Below are 21,762 nucleotides of genomic sequence, written 5' to 3' on the forward strand. Positions count from 1 at the left end.
GACAAACAGAAGCTGTATATTTAGGTACACTGACAGAGGAGAAGTGGATTAGCCTATGCTACAGTGATGGTTTGAAGAGTTTATAGGAGACTTTTCTTTGTGGAAAAACTGCATCAGCATTGTTGATGTGTGGTATATTAGTAAGCAAATTGTATGTTCAAAAGTCTACTCATATTTTATTGTATTATTTATTTATTCATTATTTTTACGTTTTTTTAATTGTGTTTTGTTTATTAGCTACCTTATTTGTTTCCACATTTACAGTATGTAACGTGGCTGCTGTAACACCACACTTTCCCTTATGGATTGTTTTAGTACTGTATGTATGTACAGAACAACAAATGAAAGGACAAACCAACAGAAAGTGTGTTAGTAAGGTGTGGGGCCAACACATGTCAGAACAGCTTCAGTGCTCCTTGTTATTCTACAGTGTGCAAACTCTGCTAGAGGGATGAACACCTTTCTTCTAGAACATATTCCCTCATTTGGTGTTTTGATGATGGTGTTGTAATAGCTAGCTGGCCAATAGGTTGAAACTGTGAATCATTTTAAATGTCTTGGTAGAGTTCTGGATTCCCAGCTGAACCTCTCTGAAAATACAGATTTTTAGAACTGGTGTATAAAACAATTGTTGAGAGCGTTTTCAACTTTTCACCTTCCTGCCTGGTACACTCACATACAACACAGATATTAGAACAAATTGTCCATGATTGTGTCAATGACCAGCTAAATTGTTGGCAAACCTCAAAAGGCGTTGTCATCACTTTTCACTGAAAGGACAAAGAGATCCTCTATATAGCCAGTTTGAGCCTTTGAGCTCCAGAAGACACTATAGAGTCCCTCTGGCTACTAAAAATGCTTTTAAGAAATCCTTCATTCCAAGTGCTTTCAGCATCCTAAACACAGCAGAGTGACTGATAAGATCCAAGCTACAGATATGAGCTGTTTTTAATGTGGAATGGGACCTTTTATGTTGTATGTCTGCTTTGTTGCCTCATGCGTTTGGTGAGCTGACGACAGCAACTGTCTAACACGTTGGTCCAAAATCTCCCATAGGTTTTCATTTGGGTTGAGATGTGGTGACTGTGAAGGCCATCGCATATGATTCACATCATTTTCACACTCATCAAACCATTCAGTGACCAATACCTCCATCCATGTCCTGTGGATGGAGGTGTTGCCATCCTAGAAGAGACCACTTCCATTAACATAGAAATGTTTCATCAAAAGATAAAGGTGATCACAACTTTGTACTGATTGGCCACTGCCAGTCAGGGTCACTACCCTTCCCGTATAACACCTGTGTGTCCATTTCTAAGAAAAGAATAATGACTATAGAATTTTACATGCATGTTTGTCTAAACCACATTTGTCTTTGAGCATCTAATCCTCCACCTCTTAAACAATAGTTGGTGGTCTTAACTCCAACCTTTTCACCTGTTTGTCGCTTGGCGTGTTCTGTCTAGTTACCCCATTACTGGTTGAGAGTTTCTTCACCCCCCCATATTCACTATTTTTTTTTAAAGTATATTTTTTGGGGGGTTTTTGCCTTTAATGTACAAGACAGTGGAGATAGACAGGAAACAGGAGGCAGAGAGAGGGGGAATGACATGCAGGATAAGACCGCTCGGCTCGGGATTCGAACCGGGATCGCCTGCAACGAGGACTATAGCCTCAACACATGGGCGCTCTACCCGCTGAGCTATGCTCAACCCCCCCCCCCCCCCATATTCACTATTAAGCAATAGAGTAAATTGAGGGACAGACTCATAAAGACAGATCTCTGTGGTGGACCAACACATTTTTAAGCTCACTTTCCCCTGGGAAATGTTCCTTTTTCAAACTATGTTAATTGTAATTCCATGATCAAAGGAAGCCATTTTTTTTACATCCCCATACAGACAGAAAAATTAAAGTCAGGAGTAGAATTACATGTGGCATCACACATTTAGTCTACCTATTGAAATGTCCTTGTGGGCTTTGCTGTGTGGGCAAAAAGGGAATAGAGAATTGGGGTCTCTGAGCATAAGAGTACCATCAGAGTTAAGGATGAGACATCTCCTGTAACCAGACACTTAGTACATTTAAGGAGTTTGTAAGATACGGATATATGGGTATTGAGGCTGTTAGGCCACTGCTGAGGGGAGGAGAAGGTGAGAGGAAACTTACTACTACTGGATACACCACTTACAGAGTATTCAAGGGGCTTTTTCTCTTGTTTTTATGAATATGGACGATGTTATTGATGTACATGTATTTATATTTTCTATGGCGGTTCTGCACATGAATGAGTTTACATGTGTCCATAAATGCATTTTCTCAGTGTGTAAATCAATTGGTTACTTATCTGGTTGCTGCAACAGGATGTAATATACTTCTTTTTGTGATTTTTTTATTACTACTGTTTTTCTTAAAACTTTTCTCACGATTACTTATCTTTAATCCCTTTTACGATGTATGATGATATGTATCAGCTGTTTGCTTATCACTGGCAGGTTCCTGGCTGCTGCTTGGTAGGGTTACAACCAAATACTTAATGTCTCAGACACACAGAGGAAACACACCTGTTTCCTTCTGCTACTGTATATTATTAAAAGTACCAGCAAAATCCCCCCCACAGCAGTTCAGAGCCACCTGATCCCCTCAATGTAGGGGCCAAATGTTCAGACCTGTACTGTTCTTTTGGTGGACACCACAAACCCTCACCTCTTGTAAAAAATAAGGTGAAGAATGACTCATGTGACAATATCACTTTTTTCACATCTCTGTAGAACAGTGTCTGTGGTTTTTGCACCACTGGACTCTCAAATGTGCATTCATCATTGTAATGAGGGTTATGCATTGCAACCCTATTATAATATCCAACAGACTGTTCTTGCTGACAGTCTGACCTTGTGCATCTTACAATCTAAACAACACTCAATTACCTACATTTTTGGGAGTTATGCAGTGGAGTATGATGTTAGTGACACGCTGCAAGTTCGCTGTGATCAGGATTTTGATTTACAAAACCATAAATATAAATGTCAATTTGATTTTCAACTATAACTCACACTTGGTCTAATAGATCTATCTGTTGAAATATAAAAACCTGCATGCACAGCTATGGATGTGTGCATGCAATGAGTTCAGACAGTCTGCATTTACCTCTCAGGTTACTGTTGGTGGTGTTTTCAGGCAGGTTAGACTCTGTCTCTGTAGTCAGACTCCCCCCAACGTACCAGTTGACATTTGGGTTCCAGCTGTTGCTGTAGCCACACAGATGATGCTCCTCAAAATTACACTCTGGTGACCATAAACAATACAGTTTTTTATGCTGACTATCAAGCTAAACATGATTAGTCTCTAAATCGTACATATGTTGTATAAATAATAAACACTGACCTATGCAAAAACCAGGAACAATGTGAATTTCAAAGATGGCCACGCCGTTGTTTGAGCCACGTTCAGGTCGACCATCCAACAATATCTGCAGGAAAAAAAGGAGAATACCAAAGTAACTGTGATAGAAAGCAATCACCCAGACTGTGTCACCATGTCACATCTGTAGCCCCCCCACCACCCCCATTATTCCACTGTCTTAAAGCCAAGAAATCAAAATACCACTGACATAAATCTATCATTATTGATAAAACTAACATCTTCTTTAGGACCATCCTGCTTGTTTCACTCTCACAACAGTAAAGATACTACCAAAATTAGTGATGAGTTACTGTATTCAGGAGTTGGACCTGGCTGTTCATGGACAGCAGGGGACTTGATCACTGTGATTGACACCAGGATGCTTCTTCTGAGCAGGCAGACTGAAACTTTAAATGTCTATTATCTGAGACTCCAGATTGCTGTTTTTTCTTCCTTCGTCTTTGTCTTCTTTCTGCCATGCCAGTGGAATGCTGACTCTTTGCTAGTCTGAAAATGTGAAACCTCAAACTCTACAGTCATGAGTTAAGGATCAAGACTAGGAGAACCTAAACCAGGAGCTCATTCTATGCAAAATCTTCAAATCAGGACTGGCTGACTGACTCATCATTACAAGATCCAGACTCCAGCTTCTCACCCCAGCACATTCATACCAGCCATCCTATTGGACAAGTATTTCTACAAAACCTTCATGAACTTGCTTAAACCCTGGTGCTTCATTTGTAACTTCAATTGACAATTCAGAACTAAACTGTTTGACTTGCTGCTCTCAGGTAACGGTATTCTCATCTGCTTATCATATATCTCATACAAACTACACACTAGACAACCGCATCATGCATTCAATCATTAACTGGCCATAGCCATGTGTACCAGTTTCCCTTTCCCTCTTGTGTCTTATTATTAAAATGTAGCACTGTTAATACTTGTAGCAGTACTTGTGTATATAACTAAAGTGGACTTCTTGGTGTTTTTTCTTGTGCTTGCATCTCAGTTACTTAACCATAAAAGTCCTCATACCATTACAAAATCATAATTCAAATAAATTACAATCACAAATTAATTGACCTCTCGTCTGTATTATCATACATACTATAATATGATTTATATTGCTGGAAGCATCATTTCATGTTGTGCAGTATAATTCTTAATTCCCTCATAAAAATCATAAAACTATTTGAACAAATTCCTGCTCATCACATAAACATCATGCTGGGTCATGATGTTTATGACTTTTCATCACAAGTCACATAAGGTCCACATTATCTCATGTCAGGTCACATCACTATGAGGCATCAGTCAGGCCCCATCATGCATTCAAACATGTAGTGTACTAGCACATATGTGAGAAAATAGGTAAATGTACAGCAATAATACATCAATGTAAATCACATCACACATCACATCACAGCATACATCACATAATATTACATCACATCCCACCACTTTATGTTAGACTCACGATCACATTAACACACCACCTCATGTCTAGTCTGCAGCTAATTTTAAGTAATAAAATGAGATAACTGTGAGGTCAGCCTTTACATAGTTTGAATGCTTAATTACTTACAGTGCCAACATGGTGTAGTCCTGTCTTACACTCATAGTGCAGTATGGCATGTTCTTTCTCAGGTCTATTTATTTGGATTCACAGATATATCATCAGATGCACTTGGACACATCATCACTGATGTTCCAAATGTCACCTGTCATACTCCCTCACTCTGCTGACTCAGCCAGGGTTGACCAGACCCTGGCTTGATCAGACCCTGGCTTGATCAGACCCTGGCTTGATCAGACCCTGGCTTGATCAGACCCTGGCTTGATCAGACCCTGGCTTGGGTCCTAGCAGCATTGGCTTACGGATCGTTCCTCCTGATCCAAAGCCATCTGGAGGCCCTCTCTGCAGCCTCCATGGTGGACTTGATGGCTGCCCCAGTTATACAGAGTAGCCCGTAGACCTTACAAAGTGAGCAGTCACCCCACTTCATTATGCTCACAGTACACCTTCCAGCCTCTCCTCTGGCACTGATCCACCAGCTCCCTGTACTTAGACAGTTTTTGCTCATTAGCCTACATATGGTCTTTCCAGGGAACTGTGAGCTCTATTAAGATCACCTGCCTCAAGGAGCTTGATGGCCTCAACAAAGCTGTCAACACAAGGACCTTGGAACTTGAGCTGCCTCGCCAATCCAACTAGCAACTCCCAGCCCAACGCTGTGGTGAGCAGCCCAGCTGCTGATCTGGGCTGTGGTTGAGGCTGCTCTCCAGCCCTGACTAACGTGATGTTTGCCAATGTTTGTAATGCCATTACTACCAGTGCCAACACAGTGTAATTCTGTTTTCCACTCACAGTGCAGTATGGCATGTGGGACAGCTTTAAAGTCTTTAATACAGAGTTTTAAATTATGGCATGCTCCTTCTAAGGTGTTTTTATTTTAAGAAATGGTCCTTACAGATAAAAGAAAAGAAAAGACTAGAGGTAAGCGCTTTGGTTAACAATTAGGAACCAAGTTAAATTTAGGGAAACGCTTAAATGACATCATGGCTTCTTTTATAGCACGTATGAGCCTCACCCTCAAACCCAGTCGGTGCTAAAGGAGGGTGGTTAGCTTTCCTTAAATTTAGATTAGCTAGCAAAACTGTGTTAATATTGCACTTGTAATTCCACAGGGACACAAGCTGCTTCACAGAAAAACAAAAAACATGAAAACATAAAAAAATACATACACTACATACTTAGAGATCATGTGATATGATCAAGAGTTCAACAACAGTTGCTCAGTGCACCTTAAGGTGAGATTATTTGTCAATTTTACCAACGTCAAATATGAACTAAAGTGATAAGGATAAGTTTTAATTGTCATGTTTCTCTGGAATGTAATTTAACCCTTGTGTCATCCTCCTGGGTCAAATTGACCCCGTCTGTTTTGACTGTTCCTTCTTTCTTTCCATCCTCCCTTCCTTTCTCCCTTCCTTCTTTCCTCTGTCCTTCTTTTCTCCCTCCCTCCCTCCCTCCTACCCCCCTTCTGTTCTTCCTTCCTCCCTTCCTTTCTTCCTCCCTACCTCGCTCCTTCCTTTCCTTCCTCTTTTCCTTTCTCCCTCCCTCCCTCCTACCTTCCTACCTTCCTCCCTCCTTCCTTCCTTCCTTCCTCTTTTCCTTACTCCTTCCCTCCCTCCTACCTCCCTTCTTTCCTCCCTCCCTCCCTCCTACCTACCTTCCTTCCTTCTTCCTTCCTTCTAGGACAACAGGAGGGTTAAGAAGAACACATCAGACGCAGAAGTCTGGAGCCAAATAGGTCGACACATCTCTCTCTACTGCCATCACACCTTCAATTCAATTCATTTAATGCTGCACTAAATCATCCTGGTAAACTACTTTTGTGAGATGGATTAATATTAACATATTTGATTCCTGACACATATTTGATTTCTGATCTTTTGCCAAAAAATAAAAATCCAAGTCCAAAGAAATGCAGGGCAGTTGAAGTAGGTGGTTTAACTTTCTGAGCTAAAACTACAGTGAGAGATGAAAGGAGGGTTATGACTGATTGAAGGAAAACTACATCTGATGCACATAATTCTGTCCTGGAAAAAGTGAGCAGCATTTTTTAGATTATCTATAAAACATGTTTTCTTTCATCGATCTCTTGGTGACTACTGTTAATGTGACCACCAGGGTCAGAAGTTCATACCTGGTAGGGGATGGTTGTGTTGGGTAGGTCCACGCTAGCAATGAGCCAGCTGTCAGAGGCTTTGTTGGCAGTCCAGAGCCTGTAGTCAAAGTTATCACTGTCTGGTCGGATATGAAGCTGCAGGGAACTTTTTCCAGTGATCTGGTACACCAACCTCACACAGCTCCACTCGTGCTGGTCCAGAACTGGACTGACAAGAACTGCCTGCTCCTGCTCATGTAAGAAGGCTGAGTCCACTGTTATCAAATGCCCTACAACAACAAAATGAACATGTGGCATATTATGTACATGTGGAATATTACAGATGCTGAGAGTTGCTGATGCATTTTTAGAGTTGCTGGTCCATTATCTTGCAATTTCTTATCTTTACTATTTTCACATTATATAAAGATAACTAACAGTGGTCATATTTCTATACATACATTGTAGACATACATATATGGTAAATGGACTGTACTTATATAGCACTTTTCTAGTCTTTTTGACCACTCAAAGTACTTTTACACTACATGTCTCATTCACCCATTCACACACATTCATACACTGATGACAGGAGCCACCACACAGGGTGCTAACCTGCTCATCAGGAGGAGACTAACATTCACACACTGTTTGTGTTTGGGAGCAACTTTACACAACTTTGAAGCCTAATTTCATATATTCCGCGATGTTTTTAATCATTCAAATTTGGCAGAGTGGTTAACAACATACTTTTCTGTGGTATGTCAAACTCAGAACACATATTTATTCTTACTTTACGCAGACTTTAAGTATCTCGTCCAAGGACACATCAAGAACCGCCAGTCTTCCAACTGGTGATGACAGCCCTACCTCCTGAGTCATAGCCACCCCATACGTACATTTTGTTTGTATATAGAATATTACAGTTACTAGTGAACAAGATTTTAATGTGTCATAATGTGGGCGGGCATCTGTGCTTCATGGTCTAGTAAAAAAATAATTCTTATTATAAAGAATCGACGTGGACAGAAAGAGAAGGTGATAGTCTTGAACTTACAACCTCTGCATTGCTGTACAGATTACTGTCATATAAATACCAATCGATTGTATCACTGGAGCTCACACAAAGAAAAAAAGGAGGAGCAGAGGGGGCTTATAAGCTTTGCAATGGAGAACACAACACACACAGAAACAACACACATTAAAATACAAAAACTGAAACTTTCAGTGTAAACTTTGAAAACAACAAAACAAGGAAAGCAGAAAGACTGCAATAATTGTAACAGGAGAACATGCAGAAATACATTTCTCAGTAAATGGATATGTGCATCACTTGCTGGTCAATTTAAGCTTATTTGGATTACTGACACACTGGTATAAGGTTTCTATCTTCCCTCTATGTCCCTCACAATCCACATGAAGGACAGAGTCCTCTTAACTATTCACCACAGTCTAAGAGCACAGAGATGCAATTAAGTGGATATAAACAGGGTTTATGGAGAGCCGGTGCCCTGAGTTCTAAATCAGGTTGGGGAGGGGAGGCAGGGGGATTTGTGATGGTATCTGTGATCCCTTATTTGGTCAAGTGAACATCATAGAGAATCTTACTGGCAGGAGAAGTCTTTGAGCAGTGATTTGCTCAACTGACAAGCCATGCAGGAGCAGAGAGAGCAGTCAGACACAGACAGCCCAACATGTTACTCAGCAATCCTCAGCTGGTGTGACTGGATGAAACATACACTGGCAGTCAGCCATGTTCATTCACTGCTTTACATACAGTAGTGCAATGCCTAGGCCACTGCTTCAATGCCTAGACCACTGCTTCAATGCCTAGACCACTGCTTCAATGCCTAGACCACTGCTTCAATGCCCAGGCCACTGCTTCAATGCCCAGCCCTAGACATTTAATACTGTAGATGTGAGGTATCAATGAATATATTAACTATATTAACATGAAAGAAAACTAACATTATATTATACACAGATGTTAAGTACTGTAATAGTGAATACAATGAATAGTGAGTATAATGAGGGCCGCATTTAAAAATAAAATACAGAACAGACAGCTTTTGAAAAAATGTGCATTCTAAAATAAAGTGGATAAAACATGTTGGACTCGTAAATTGTTTTATTATATCAATCTTTCTTTTTTTAGAGCACACCATGTGAAAAAACATTTCTTGAGCTGAACTGATACTAAAAGGAGAATATCAGTCATTTCTATCATTCACAGGCTGTCTGTTTCAGAGAAAGCTTTCCAACGCTCCCTCTCCTCTCTCCGCCACGCTCTCCCTCTCTCTCTTTTTCTCTTGACTTTTTTAAATTGTGTCGCAAAGCTGACAACAAAATCTAACTTTTAACACTATCAAACAACATCACATGTCCTCCCCTCATCTCTCTCCTGGTAGGATTGTACAACTCCATCTGCAGTTACAGAGCCCAGAAGCCCCCACTGCTGCAGAGCAGAGGAGCTTGCTGATCCCTTGTTTATTCAAAGTTTATTTATATTGCACAAAATTCTCTATCATATGTGAAGTTGATCAGATGAGCGGTTGTTGAGATAAATGAAAGACACCACATATATACAGACTTACAGACCGAGATGCCTTCCTTTCGTAGAGAGAAGAGATAAGCCCATATACTACAAATCACTTGTTCTTTACATCGTAGCTGACCATTCTGCATTCATGCTCCTGTGTCGTTGAAATCTGAATGTATGTGTGTAGACACTTGAAAGTATAAATGGATTGCATGTAAAACTTGTTTTATGTAGTGGACGACCTGCTCTACCTCTGGAGCCAAAGCCACCCTACTCACCTTTCAAATCAATCTGTATTAACAATGTATGCTGACTTACTTACTGTGATGTTAGCATTGCTGGGGAGTAACTAGTTCCATGTAACAGATTTACATAATTCAATTACAAAATAAATGTAAGTGTAATCTGTTACAGTTATTGATGTTGATGATTACAAAGGAGGTTACATCTGAAGTCACACCTTTAAGATTTTAGTCAGGAGGGTTTTTTCCTGATTATTTAATATTTAACATTTAACATGTTACTAAATACATATATTGCTGTTTTTAATTCTTTGAAATCAGTATTTTGTTATATTTAGTAAATAAATCATTGGAGCACACATGGGCTTAAATGGAGTCACAGGACCAATTAAACCCACTTTATTCATCAAATATCTTTATTTTATATTCCAAAATGAATGAATGAATGAAAAACAGCTGAACTTAGATTTTGGTGTTTAATGGGAACATTTACCCTAACAGCTGAAAACATTGGTTAGAACATTAGAAAAGTCATCAAATGTAATAAGTTACATTACTTTGATGAAGTTGTTGAAATAGTTACATTACTTATTACATTTTAAACAGAGTAAAGAGTAATCTGTAACCTATTACAGTTCCAAAGTAACCCTCCCAACTCTGAATCAAGCCTCAATAGTCTATATATGAATGGAAAGCAATGGCTATGGAGTAAAAAGTTGCGCAATAATATTGGCACATTATCAGTATTGGCCAATAAAGACTTTACAATGAAACATCAGCTTTGGCCTGAAACAAAAATTTCTTTTGATATTTGGGCCAATTTGTTGCCTTCCTCTCTGCTGCTGGGCTTCCTCCTTGGGGCAGCCTGCAGAGGAAACACCAGGCTAACGTACCTGACTGACTTCCTCTGTCTGTATGACATGTCAAGTGTGTCTTATGTACAGGACATGCCCAGAGTGTGTTGCATTCAAGACCTCAACCCAAAACATGTCTACACATGCCGCACAAACAGTAGTAAACAATGGCCAGTGATACAGCTCATCCCTTTTAGGTCTGCAATTCTCCCTGAACTGCTGCCAACTGCTATTCTGCCTCCTTATTTCAATGTCAGTGTTGTTATGAACTCAGCAGCAACACTGTGCATGCTTACAAAAAACACATTGCTTCAGTTATGTTCTGCTACTGGAAGAACTACGACAGTTTTTAATGAGTGAGGTGAGGTGAGGTGAGTGGAGGAGAGGAGAGGAGAGGAGAGGAGAGGCGAGGAGAGGAGAGGAGAGGAGAGGAGAGGAGAGGAGAGGAGAGGAGAGGAAAGGAAAGGAAAGGAAAGGAAAGGAAAGGAAAGGAAAGGAAAGGAAAGGAGAGGAGAGGAGAGGAGAGGAGAGGAGAGGAGGAGTGGAAGGAGAGGAGAGGAGAGGAGAGGAGAGGAGAGGAAAGGAAAGGAAAGGAAAGGAAAGGAAAGGAAAGGAAAGGAAAGGAAAGGAAAGGAAAGGAAAGGAGAGGAGAGGAGGAGTGGAAGGAGAGGAGAGGAGAGGAGAGGAGAGGAGAGGAGAGGAGAGGAGAGGAGAGGAGAGGAGAGGAGAGGAGAGGAGAGGAGAGGAGAGGAGGAGTGGAAGGAGAGGAGAGGAGAGGAAAGGAAAGGAAAGGAAAGGAAAGGAAAGGAAAGGAGAGGAGAGGAGAGGAGAGGAGAGGAGAGGAGAGGAGAGGAGAAGAGAAGAGAAGAGAAGAGAAGAGAAGAGAAGAGAAGAGAAGAGAAGAGAAGAGAAGAGAAGAGAGGAGAGGAGAGGAGAGGAGAAGAGAAGAGAAGAGAAGAGAAGAGAAGAGAAGAGAAGAGAAGAGAAGAGAAGAGAAGAGAGGAGAGGAGAAGAGAAGAGAAGAGAAGAGAAGAGAGGAGAGAAGTGTTTATAGAATATTCCTCAGACTGGAACAGAACTTTTCACCTTGACTTGTCAACATATTCAGAAATTGGCCGGAGAAGTTGTAAACAGTTCAGACAGAGTGATAAGAAGTATTGGTCATGGTGGTCTGTGGGACAGCAGTGTGAGGCCCTGACAGCTCTTTACCTCACTCCATCTATCCCTGATTGTTTATCTTATTTTAGCACAGCACAGTCTTTGTCTCTGATGTCTCTGTTTAGTGAACATAATAACCTAGTACATTCATCCTCATTTTAACCACAAACACTGCCTGTGTTCTTTTTTTGGTGCAGCCTCGTCAACTAGGGCCCACATCGCCATAGCAACCAAACAGAAAACATAACCGTGGTTCCGTCCTCTTTTTTATGAGCCTATTTATTGCAACAGTGGTTGCAATCTACCATCATCTCCAAGGCCGGGCTGCAGGCTAGAACTTATTCCATCTCAGTCTGCTTAGTGGTTTAGCGAACATCATGCTATGTTTCTACTGGAGCTTCTGTTTGGAGTAGAACTCTGTTTTCTGTGACACAGATTGTATGCAGCATACTAGCTACAGTGAATACACCCTCAGAGCTCAAGGCTTGGCAAGAAGAGAGATGGCACACATAATGTCCAGTACCGCCTCTTATCTTAACAGGGAGAGTATAAACTGTGCTGACAGATGATCATAAACAGAGGGAACTGCTTTGGGACGCTCTGTGGCTTGATGCACACAGCAGTGCAAGGAGTGGAAAACAAGACAAAAGAGAGAATGTCTTGGCTTGGCATGTAGAATATGGTGATGCACTAGAGAGTTTAGAGAATGATGTTTCATTTCAAGTTTTAAAAGACAAAGTTGTAATTTTACCAAAAAGTCATAAACTACAAGATAAAGTATTTCTTACAACAAAAATCATTCTATGATGAGTAAATGTTCTAATTTCCTGAGGATAAGTCATGATATTCAAATAATGTAGTTGTAATTTAATTAGAAATATGGTAGTATATCCAGAATAAAGTCCTAACTTTAGAAGAAGAATGTCATGGTGGTATGATAATTAGTAAGGGATACTGTGTGCCAGCTCTCTTCCAGACAAGAAAAAATCATACCACTATAAGTTCAATTAAAAAGTGTACAAGTTATTATGAAAAAAAGACATTCTATTATGATAATTAAGCTGGAATATTTTGATAAATAGGCTGAAAATAACAAAATTGGGTTGACTGTGTTACACATACATGATTTGACATTTCCTAAATTCTTCTCTTGCAAATGATTGAATGTCACTTTACTACAACTGGTACATGGCTAGCTCCCTCTGCTACCTGCTTTTGGGACAGGAATGTCAGACCTTAAAACAAACTACACTGAAACATGTAAGGAAGTCTGAAATAAAGAGCTGTTAATAGAAGGAACACTGTATGGACAAAAGTAATGGGACACCTGTGCTTGGTGATGTAAGGCTTGTATGCAGCTGCTCTACCATGGAAACCCATTCCATGAAGCTCCCACCACACCGTTTTTGTACAGATGTTAATGCTAGAGGAAGATTGGAACGCTGTAGTTACTGAGTCAATGAGCGTTGGAGACTTTTACACACTATGTGCCTCAGCACTGGTTGATCCCACTCTGTGACCTTACGTGGTCTGACACTTTGTGGCTAGGTTGCTGTTATTTCTAATTGCTTCCAGTTTTCAGTAATACCACTTACAGTTGACTGTGGTATATCTAACAGGGAAGACATCCTGGCTTCCACCTCTTCAACCTGCTGCCCTCTGGCAGGCGCTACAGGACCATAGCAGCCAAAACAAACAGACTCAGAGACAGTTTCTTCCCAAGAGCCGTCACCATACTCAACTCAAGCTTGCACTAAGAAACTGATCCAGACTCGATCAAGATCTGTCACTGCACTACAAAATGTTTCAACACCGCCATTTGCATATCAACAAACAACATGCTCTCAGACATCTACCTTTGCACTATTATAGCACAGCATACTTGCACTAACCACTACAGTCACTTATTTTCCCTACCTCATTTCACTTTTATTGTACATCATTTTTTATCTATTTAATGTTTATTTTATGTCTTTTTAATGTGTGCACTTAATGGTGAAGCTTAAATCTCATTGTACTTTGTATAATGACAATAAAGGCATTCTATTCTATTCTATTCTATTCTATTTCACAAACTTATTACATGTGGCATCCTATGACAGTACCACACTGGAATTCCTTGAGCTCTTCAGAACTATCTATTCTTTCACTAATGTTTTTAAATTCACACTTCATGGCCAGGTGCTAGGTTTCATTCACAATCAGACCTGTCACACCTGTGGCAATGGGTGTGTCCCAATACTTTTGTCCCTATAGTGTACGTTTGATTACCACAGTAAATGCTCAAACACAAATTTACTTTTTCTCTCTGTTTTCAACTCGTGTTAACATTAAAAAAAAAACTATTACAAAGCCCACCTAAATATTCCGGAAAAGCTCCCTCCACTCCCTGAACAAGTGCTGCTTCATTTTCCTGCCTGGCAGCTCCACCTGTGGTAACATAGCTATCCAGGCAATATTTTGGTTTGGCATTCCAGTGTGTCTGACCCATTTAAAGAGTCTCACTGCTCCCACACTTCACCTTACTGACAAGAGATTCTTTCATTAGATGCCAAACTCAGATATTTTACTGTTAAATGTAGATGCACTATTGTTGCAATGAATGCCTTGATTAGCTAAATACATACTGTAAATTCTCAAATAATATGTGAATCTTAAATAATTACACCAAATAAAATGTCACTAGATGGTTATGAAGAAGGGGTGTAATGTACTGTACTGCAATGGCTGACATGGTAAATAAAGACTGTATTTCCACAGCACTACAACAGTACAACAGTCACTCTCATCTCTACTTTGCGGCCCCTTCAATTTCTGTTAGTGACTGTCAGTGAAACTATTATTTAACATTCAAAATATCTGTGAAAGAAATGTTGGGTGACAGGAGCTTAACAGTGGTCACATAAATGCAATAATTGATTTTAACATAGAGAGTGAGAACTAAATTTCCCTCTGAGAATCATCACCTTATCATGATAGATGTGTTTTGTCCCTGTGATCCTGGGAGCTGTGCTGTTGAGGGCAAAAAACTATTTCTAGGGACATGGAATATTACTTCCTTGATAAGGAAGGAGCCAGAGCCAGAACTAGATGCAGTTGGGTTTCCTGCTATACGTAGTACATATATGTACTCTATGCATTGCCTCTGTGCAATGCCTGTTGGCACCTACATCCTATCAGACAAACTTTTGTGCTTTCTTGACTAGATCCTAGCTTGTGTTGTATCCACTCTCAGATGTATGTTGCTTTGGATAAAAGAGTCTGCTAAATGAATTGTAACATTGTATTTGATCACCACCAGGTGTTGATCTGGATCAAGTGGCAGAGGAGGCTGCCAGGCCTGGGAGACCCAAACGAGTAGTGAGGGTGAACTAGAAACCTCTGAGAGAAGCCGCTATCTGTCAGGCTCCTACCTCAGGAGAGGTTGGGGACATGGAATCTGAGGTCTGGCTGACTCAGGGGTCTCCTGAAGGGACAGATGGGTACTGAAGGGCGAAAAGGGTTGCTGAAGCAAAGCACAGGTGTGTAGGGAGCTCATGGAGACTATGGAGAAGGACTTTTGGTTGACCTAAATGAAGTTCTGACAAACCGTCAGGCAACTTAGAAAGGGAAAGTAGGTCTTAGCCTAGGCTGTAACGAGCAGGGCTGGAGAACTGCAGACCTTGACTGGGGATATTGTCAGGTGATGGACTAAACACTTTGAGGGTCTCCTTAACCTGACTGAAATTCCCTCTATGGAGGACTCAGAATTGGATGAGTCAAGGGAAGCCTCACTCATATGCCTGGAAGAGGTCTGCTAAAGTCTGTGGATATTGTTGGGCATCATGATTGACACACGTCTTGTATCACATGGAGGTTGGATACAGGGCATATGGACTGGCAGATAGTCAGTCCCATTTTCAAAAAAGGGGAGTGGACAGTGTTCTCAAACTATCAGTGGATCATACAACTGAGCCTACCGGGAAAAGCTTATGGCAGGGTGCTGAATAGGATGCCCTGGACTGGTTGGACTGGACCTCAGATTCAGGAGTAACACCATGGATTCTGTCCTGGTCATTGAGCAGTGGAACAGTTCTTCACCCTTGCAAGAATACTTGAGGGGTCATGTGCTTTACTAACTTTGCAACTTTGCCATTGCTACAAGCCATTCAGTCCTTATATAACTGCAATAAGAGCTGTGTCTGCATTCTCAACAGTGAGTCATGCTCATTCTCAGTGGGTGTTGGGCTCTGCCAGGGTTGTCTCTGGCCACAGATTCTGTCTGTGATATTCATGGAGAGAACCTCAAGGCAAAGCCAGGATGAGGAGAATTTCCAGATTGGGGACTTCAGGATTGCTTTTTGCAGATGATGTGGTTCTGTTGGCTTCAACACTGTGACCTCCAGCAGGCACTGTGATGGTTTGCAGACGAATGTGAAGCAACCAGTATTAGAGTCAGCACCTCCCTCCCTCTGGATTGGGAGTGAGTTGCTGCCCCAAGTGGAAGAGTATCTTGTGTATCTGGTCAGGAAACAGCTGAGTCTGAAGGCAAAACTCTCAATTTACCATTAAGTTTACATTCTAACCCTTACCTGTGGTCACAAGCTTTATTTAGTGACTGAAAGAATGATATTGTGGATACAAGCAGAGAGTTTGTGTGTCTGGGGTCAGACTTAAAGAAAGTGTGGGGACCTTGTACCCCCCACTAACAGGAGCTTGGAGTAGAGCTGCTGCTCCTTGAGCCAGCTGAGATGGTTTGGGCGCCTGATTAGGTTGCCTCCTGGACACCTCACTCTGGAGGTGGGAAACTCTGTGGCAGATCCAGAACATGCAGGAGGAATTACATATCTCTCCTGTCCTGGGGACACCTTGGGGTTCCCTAGGAGGAGCTGGAAGGCATTGACAGGGAGAAGGATGTCTAGGTTCCCTTACTGCCACCACAACTCGGTCCCACCATGACTCAGTGGAAAATGGATGGATGGATGGATGGATGGATGGAATGGATGGATAGAATGGATGGATGGATGGATGGATGGAACAATATATTAAAAATAGACTAGACTTGTTTACTATCCCGAGTCATTTAATCCAACCTTAACAAACTAAAATAAATGCCTAACTCCAACCTTAACCCTAAACTGGTCCTCTAACCTTAATCCCAAAACCATGCTAGAAAAACACTTTGAAGGTCTGTTCTAAAGTGAGGGCCAAAAACAATGCCCTCACCTATTAAAAATGTCTTCTAGCCTACAGTCTAGAACTCAAGTGTACACACACACACACACACACACACACACACACACACACACACACACACACACACACACACTGAACCAATGACATCATGACTGTGACAACCACAGCACCATTGCCATTCTACTGAACTCAGTTAGTATAAACATTATGTGAGAGTTTACATTTCCTTAACAGCTCACATTAGACACTGCTCAAATGTGAATCTGACAACTGCACATACTGAAGAGAAGCTTATAAAATCTATTTCTGTCACTTGTAAACACCTGATATTCAAATAGTAGCAGATGCATTTTACTCAAGTCTGATCACTTGAGTCCAAAAATAAGCAGACAAATCAAGCTATCTGGCTGGTGGTTGTGGCCTAAATCCTTCTCTTGTCCATCCTGTTTGGTGCAGAATCTTTTCTTTTTTTTTTTTTAATTGTCTGGAAATATAGTCTGTTTTTTACTGTGTAATGAGAAACCACTAAATAAAATAGTTTTCTCCATCTTTCCTAATATGCTTCATAATTGTGTAAATGCCTCTGTCTCAAAGTGTTTGAAGTGTAACACACCCTGGTTGTGTTGTGGACAATTGCAACATTTGAGTTTCAACTGAAGCCTGTAGCATACACAATACTGATCCACTTATTTCCACAGTCCAAAAATGTGAGATTCAGCGTATTTTCACAAATCCAGGATGTACCATTGCGGAAGGGAATGTGATAAGATACCTACTTTCTTCATTGGAACAATTACTGAAGGTCAAATAAAATCTCTCCTCAATAACATTAAACAAAGCTCACTGAAATGCATAATTTCACAGTCCAATCACTATCACACAGAAACATTTTTTGGAGCTTTCAATTGTATCTTGTGGTCTTCATGAGAAGATGGAGTTTTCTCAGTTGTCAGTCTCTTTGGTCACATGATGACGATAGGACCATTTCTATGACAATTTCGCAAACTTCATATGCTCTTGAAAAGGTATTGAGATGCAACTTAAAACAGTAAGTGGACATTAAGTCAAACTTTGCTATTTTATGACGAAATGACCTCAGTTACAATGAGACTTTTACAACAATGGTCCAGTATCCAGTTATGCTAAGTTTGAGATCAACAGCAATGTATTCTAATCTCTGGTACTGTGTCTACAAACAGGAAATCCTCTACTAGTTCTTTTATTGCAGGAAAAAATCAGCAACTCCCCAACCACAAAACTCAATGTTTCGTTCTGTTAATTAGTCTGAAAAATTTCTTCCAGCATATAATGGGTCATTCATGCAGAAGTTAAAGTCTAGTACTTTAATCCTATGAAATATGGTACATAATAGTTACAATAGTGTAATTAAATTACAGTTGCTTTTGGAAATTTCCATGATTACATTATTAGTTACATTTGAAAAATCGCCGCAAAAGCTCGGATTTATCAAATAGTTTTTTCATATCAACCTTTCAAAGCCGCAAATTGGATCTTGTGATTGGCTGTCTCTGGTCATGTGCCATTCAGTCAGACTCAGCAACATGTCAGAGGTGCAGTAGAATACGTTCCTGTGTTAGAAACACACAGACATCCCATCTCCCACATATTGATAGCGGCTCCCTGATGGCCGCAAGTAAAACACAATCTCCTGGAATCTGTAGTGAGTGAGCAGAGTGCACACTAGAGAGTGTCTGCGCGTGTGTGTATTTGTGTGACTATAAATGCAGCGCGTGTGAGAGCAAAGCGTCCTTATAGCTCTGTGTTGCTGCTTATTAGACCGACAACGATCGCACCCCTCCCCCGGACGGACACCAAGTGTAACACCCCCAGGAACGAAACTCCCTTAAATTAGTTTTTGCAGGTTGGGATGTCTGCAAACACCACTTCATACAGAAAGCACACAAGGGCCCTAACATTGTAGTACAATGCAAAGAGAGTTTGCCAGCGGTGAAGGTAAACAGTAACACTATCAGGTCTTAAAATGTGAAAATGGTTAACAGTCAGGAGCATTCATTCATTAAGATAAATTAAGAAAAGTAATCAAAATCAAAAAAACATTTTCAACAGGGTAACTTGTAATTGTAACCAACTACATTTCCAAAGTAATCTTCCCAACACTGTTGACATTGATGAGAGGATGTTTAGTGTTTTTCATGTGGAAATGTAAATATCCAACTCTTCATTGTTTCTCTTCTGGGCTTTTACACAAAGAGATTATAATAAAACATTCATTACCATTAAAAAGTATGAAGAGAGAGTGATAGGAAGGTTTTTTTCTTAGCCAAAACATGTTGTTAGCTTTGCTGGTAGCAAAGAATCCCAGTTGGGGATGTTTGTCACATTTTCTTTGGGGTTGGTTCTCACATGTTGGCATATACATATATAGTGTGATATATCTAGATCTGTCTTTCTTTTAAGAGAGCAAAATGACTAGGAAGACAAATATGGGTCAGACTCCTCCAGATGTGAAGCTCAGAGCAGTCAGGGAGGTGAGAATGCACAACACTGTCACATGAGGACAAAAAATTCACTTATAGAAAATATTTTTCCTGCTTATGTTCTCTCGGTGCAGGAGATGTGTTAGGTTGTTTTATTCCAATGAAACTAAACATTTAAATCATTTTTTAAGACACATTTATGCTTTTTCTCCATTACAATAACACTGGGACAACCAACCCCATAGTGTGAGACTACCAACCCCACAATTGCACAAGACATATTTGACGGCCCAGAATTAGCTGAAGGAGAGTAAGACCACTCTATTCCTAACTGACACTTGAGGCTTTCATTACAAATTAAAGGGGAATCTGTTCAGTATAAGGTTCATGAGGATTTCAAAGGAAAGTAACAAGTGTGACTACCAACCCTGTTCTCCCCTATATTGATGCAGTAGGCTACCGCAGTATTCCAAGCATGTTTATTTCAGTCAATGATGACATATAATGACACTGTACCTTCTTCATTCATTCTCCAGCTGCCATATTCCGGTTCTGATGTGTAGCCACAGGTGCCCAGCTCAAAGTTGCAGGACCCAGGCAACAGCTGTTGCTGCGCGTTGAGGAATCCGCACAGTACTAGCGCTGCAAGGAGAGAACACACAAGCATCCATGCTGCACAGTTGATGAACCTATCAGTGCATTCACTCAACTTTAAGTTTGCGCATGAAACTAAATACACAGAAAAAAGTTAAAAACAATTTTATTGCAGTACATCCATAGTGAACTGCAGGTATGCGCTCAAAGTGAATGATTTGGATTTACCCTGCAAAGTGAGAAAAACGCTGTTCATCATATCCGCGCTGCAGATCCCGCTGAAGTTTAGTGATAGTTTCCCGTTAAATTCCCCAAATAACGACAGCGCCACCAGCTCGTAGAGACCCTTACTGGTTGTCTCTCACATGTTGTAACAGCAGGAGAGATGGAGTGTTTATCCGGGTGGATGAATGGAGGTTCCAGGGGCGGAGGGACACGCAGCAGGTCCAGTTCACAGTGATTCTCCGCCTCTTTCTGCTGCTGCTGCTCTGACATGTTACAGAGGCAGGGCCGGACCCACACTGGTTCAGGGCCTGTGTGTGAAGCACACAGCCCCTCTGTGTATGCTTCACAATCTGAGCTGATTCTAGAAGAAGAGAAGAAAAGAAAAAGAAATCATATCTTAACCTTATTTAAATAGACTTTAAAGTTCTGCTACTGGTCTACAAATCACTGAATGGTTTAGGTCCAGAATACATGAATGACATGTTAGTAGAATATAAACCCAGTAGAGCTCTGAGATCTACTGACTCAGGTCAGATAGTTGAGCCCAGAGTTCAAACTAAACATGGTGAAGCAGCTTTTAGCTGTTATGCTGCACACAACTGGAACAAACTACCAGCAGAACTGAAATCAGCCCCAACAGTGAACACTTTTAAATCCAGGTTAAAAACATTTCTCTTCTCCTGTGCTTATGATTGAGCTCTTTTAAATCACTTTACATTTTAATCTTTCATTTGCACTCTATGTCCTTTTAATGATTTTAAAGCTAATTTATAATTTTATGCTGCAATCTTATATTTAATGCTTAATTCTAGCATTTCATGTATGTCTTTCTATTTCTCTGTACTTTGTTTTTATTATGGGGGTGGGAGGATGTGGGGTTAATTGTATGTTTTAATGTTTCTGTTTTATGTAAAGCACATTGAGTTGCCATTGTGTATGAAATGCGCTATATATGAAAGAAATGAGAAGCCTAAAACTGTTCATTTTTTTAGCCTATGGCTTAAAGTAGGAGCTGAAGAATGCTAAAAAGCTCTTCAGAAGTGCATTTTGCTTTATAATTGTCCATGTTCATCAAGATTAGCAGCCTCGTTACCATGACACATAATCATTTGACTCATTGTTTGGTCTCTTTAAAATTAAAACCTGAAGAGTTCGGTTCAGAACCTGCTCTATGTATAAAGTGCCTTGAGATGACTTTGTTGTGATTTGGCGCTATACAAATAAAGATTGATTGAGATTGATTGATTGATTGATTGATTGATTGATTGATTGATTGATTGTCAATATGGTAGTGGACTGGACCAAATCTCTTGATGTTGATAATTATGGTCACTGTTGAAAACCTAGTATGTCCAAAACTAAATATGGAGTTACAAGGGTTCCACCCAACAGCAGCAGTAATGAGAATAAAATAAAGTTGCTTAGGGGGCATGAGCTTCA

The 21,762-nt window shown here is 40.5% G+C and overlaps 1 protein-coding gene across 1 annotated transcript in view; it reads right to left on the minus strand.

Annotated features, from left to right (window-relative positions):
- Positions 1 to 20,404, minus strand: part of mamdc2a (MAM domain containing 2a) — a 57,532-nt gene extending 37,128 nt beyond the window's left edge. The window contains exons 1-5 of the mRNA XM_053325617.1: positions 20,326 to 20,404; positions 20,020 to 20,145; positions 7,116 to 7,366; positions 3,385 to 3,469; positions 3,148 to 3,285 (exon numbers count right to left, since the gene is read on the minus strand). Coding sequence (XP_053181592.1) covers positions 3,148 to 3,285; positions 3,385 to 3,469; positions 7,116 to 7,366; positions 20,020 to 20,145; positions 20,326 to 20,356 — 631 coding nt within the window. The 5' untranslated portion in view covers positions 20,357 to 20,404. The remainder of the gene's footprint in view (positions 1 to 3,147; positions 3,286 to 3,384; positions 3,470 to 7,115; positions 7,367 to 20,019; positions 20,146 to 20,325) is intronic.
- Positions 20,405 to 21,762: the final 1,358 nt, after the last annotated feature.

Source organism: Scomber japonicus, chromosome 9 (genome assembly GCF_027409825.1).
Source record: "Scomber japonicus isolate fScoJap1 chromosome 9, fScoJap1.pri, whole genome shotgun sequence".
NCBI classification, from domain to species: domain Eukaryota; kingdom Metazoa; phylum Chordata; class Actinopteri; order Scombriformes; family Scombridae; genus Scomber; species Scomber japonicus.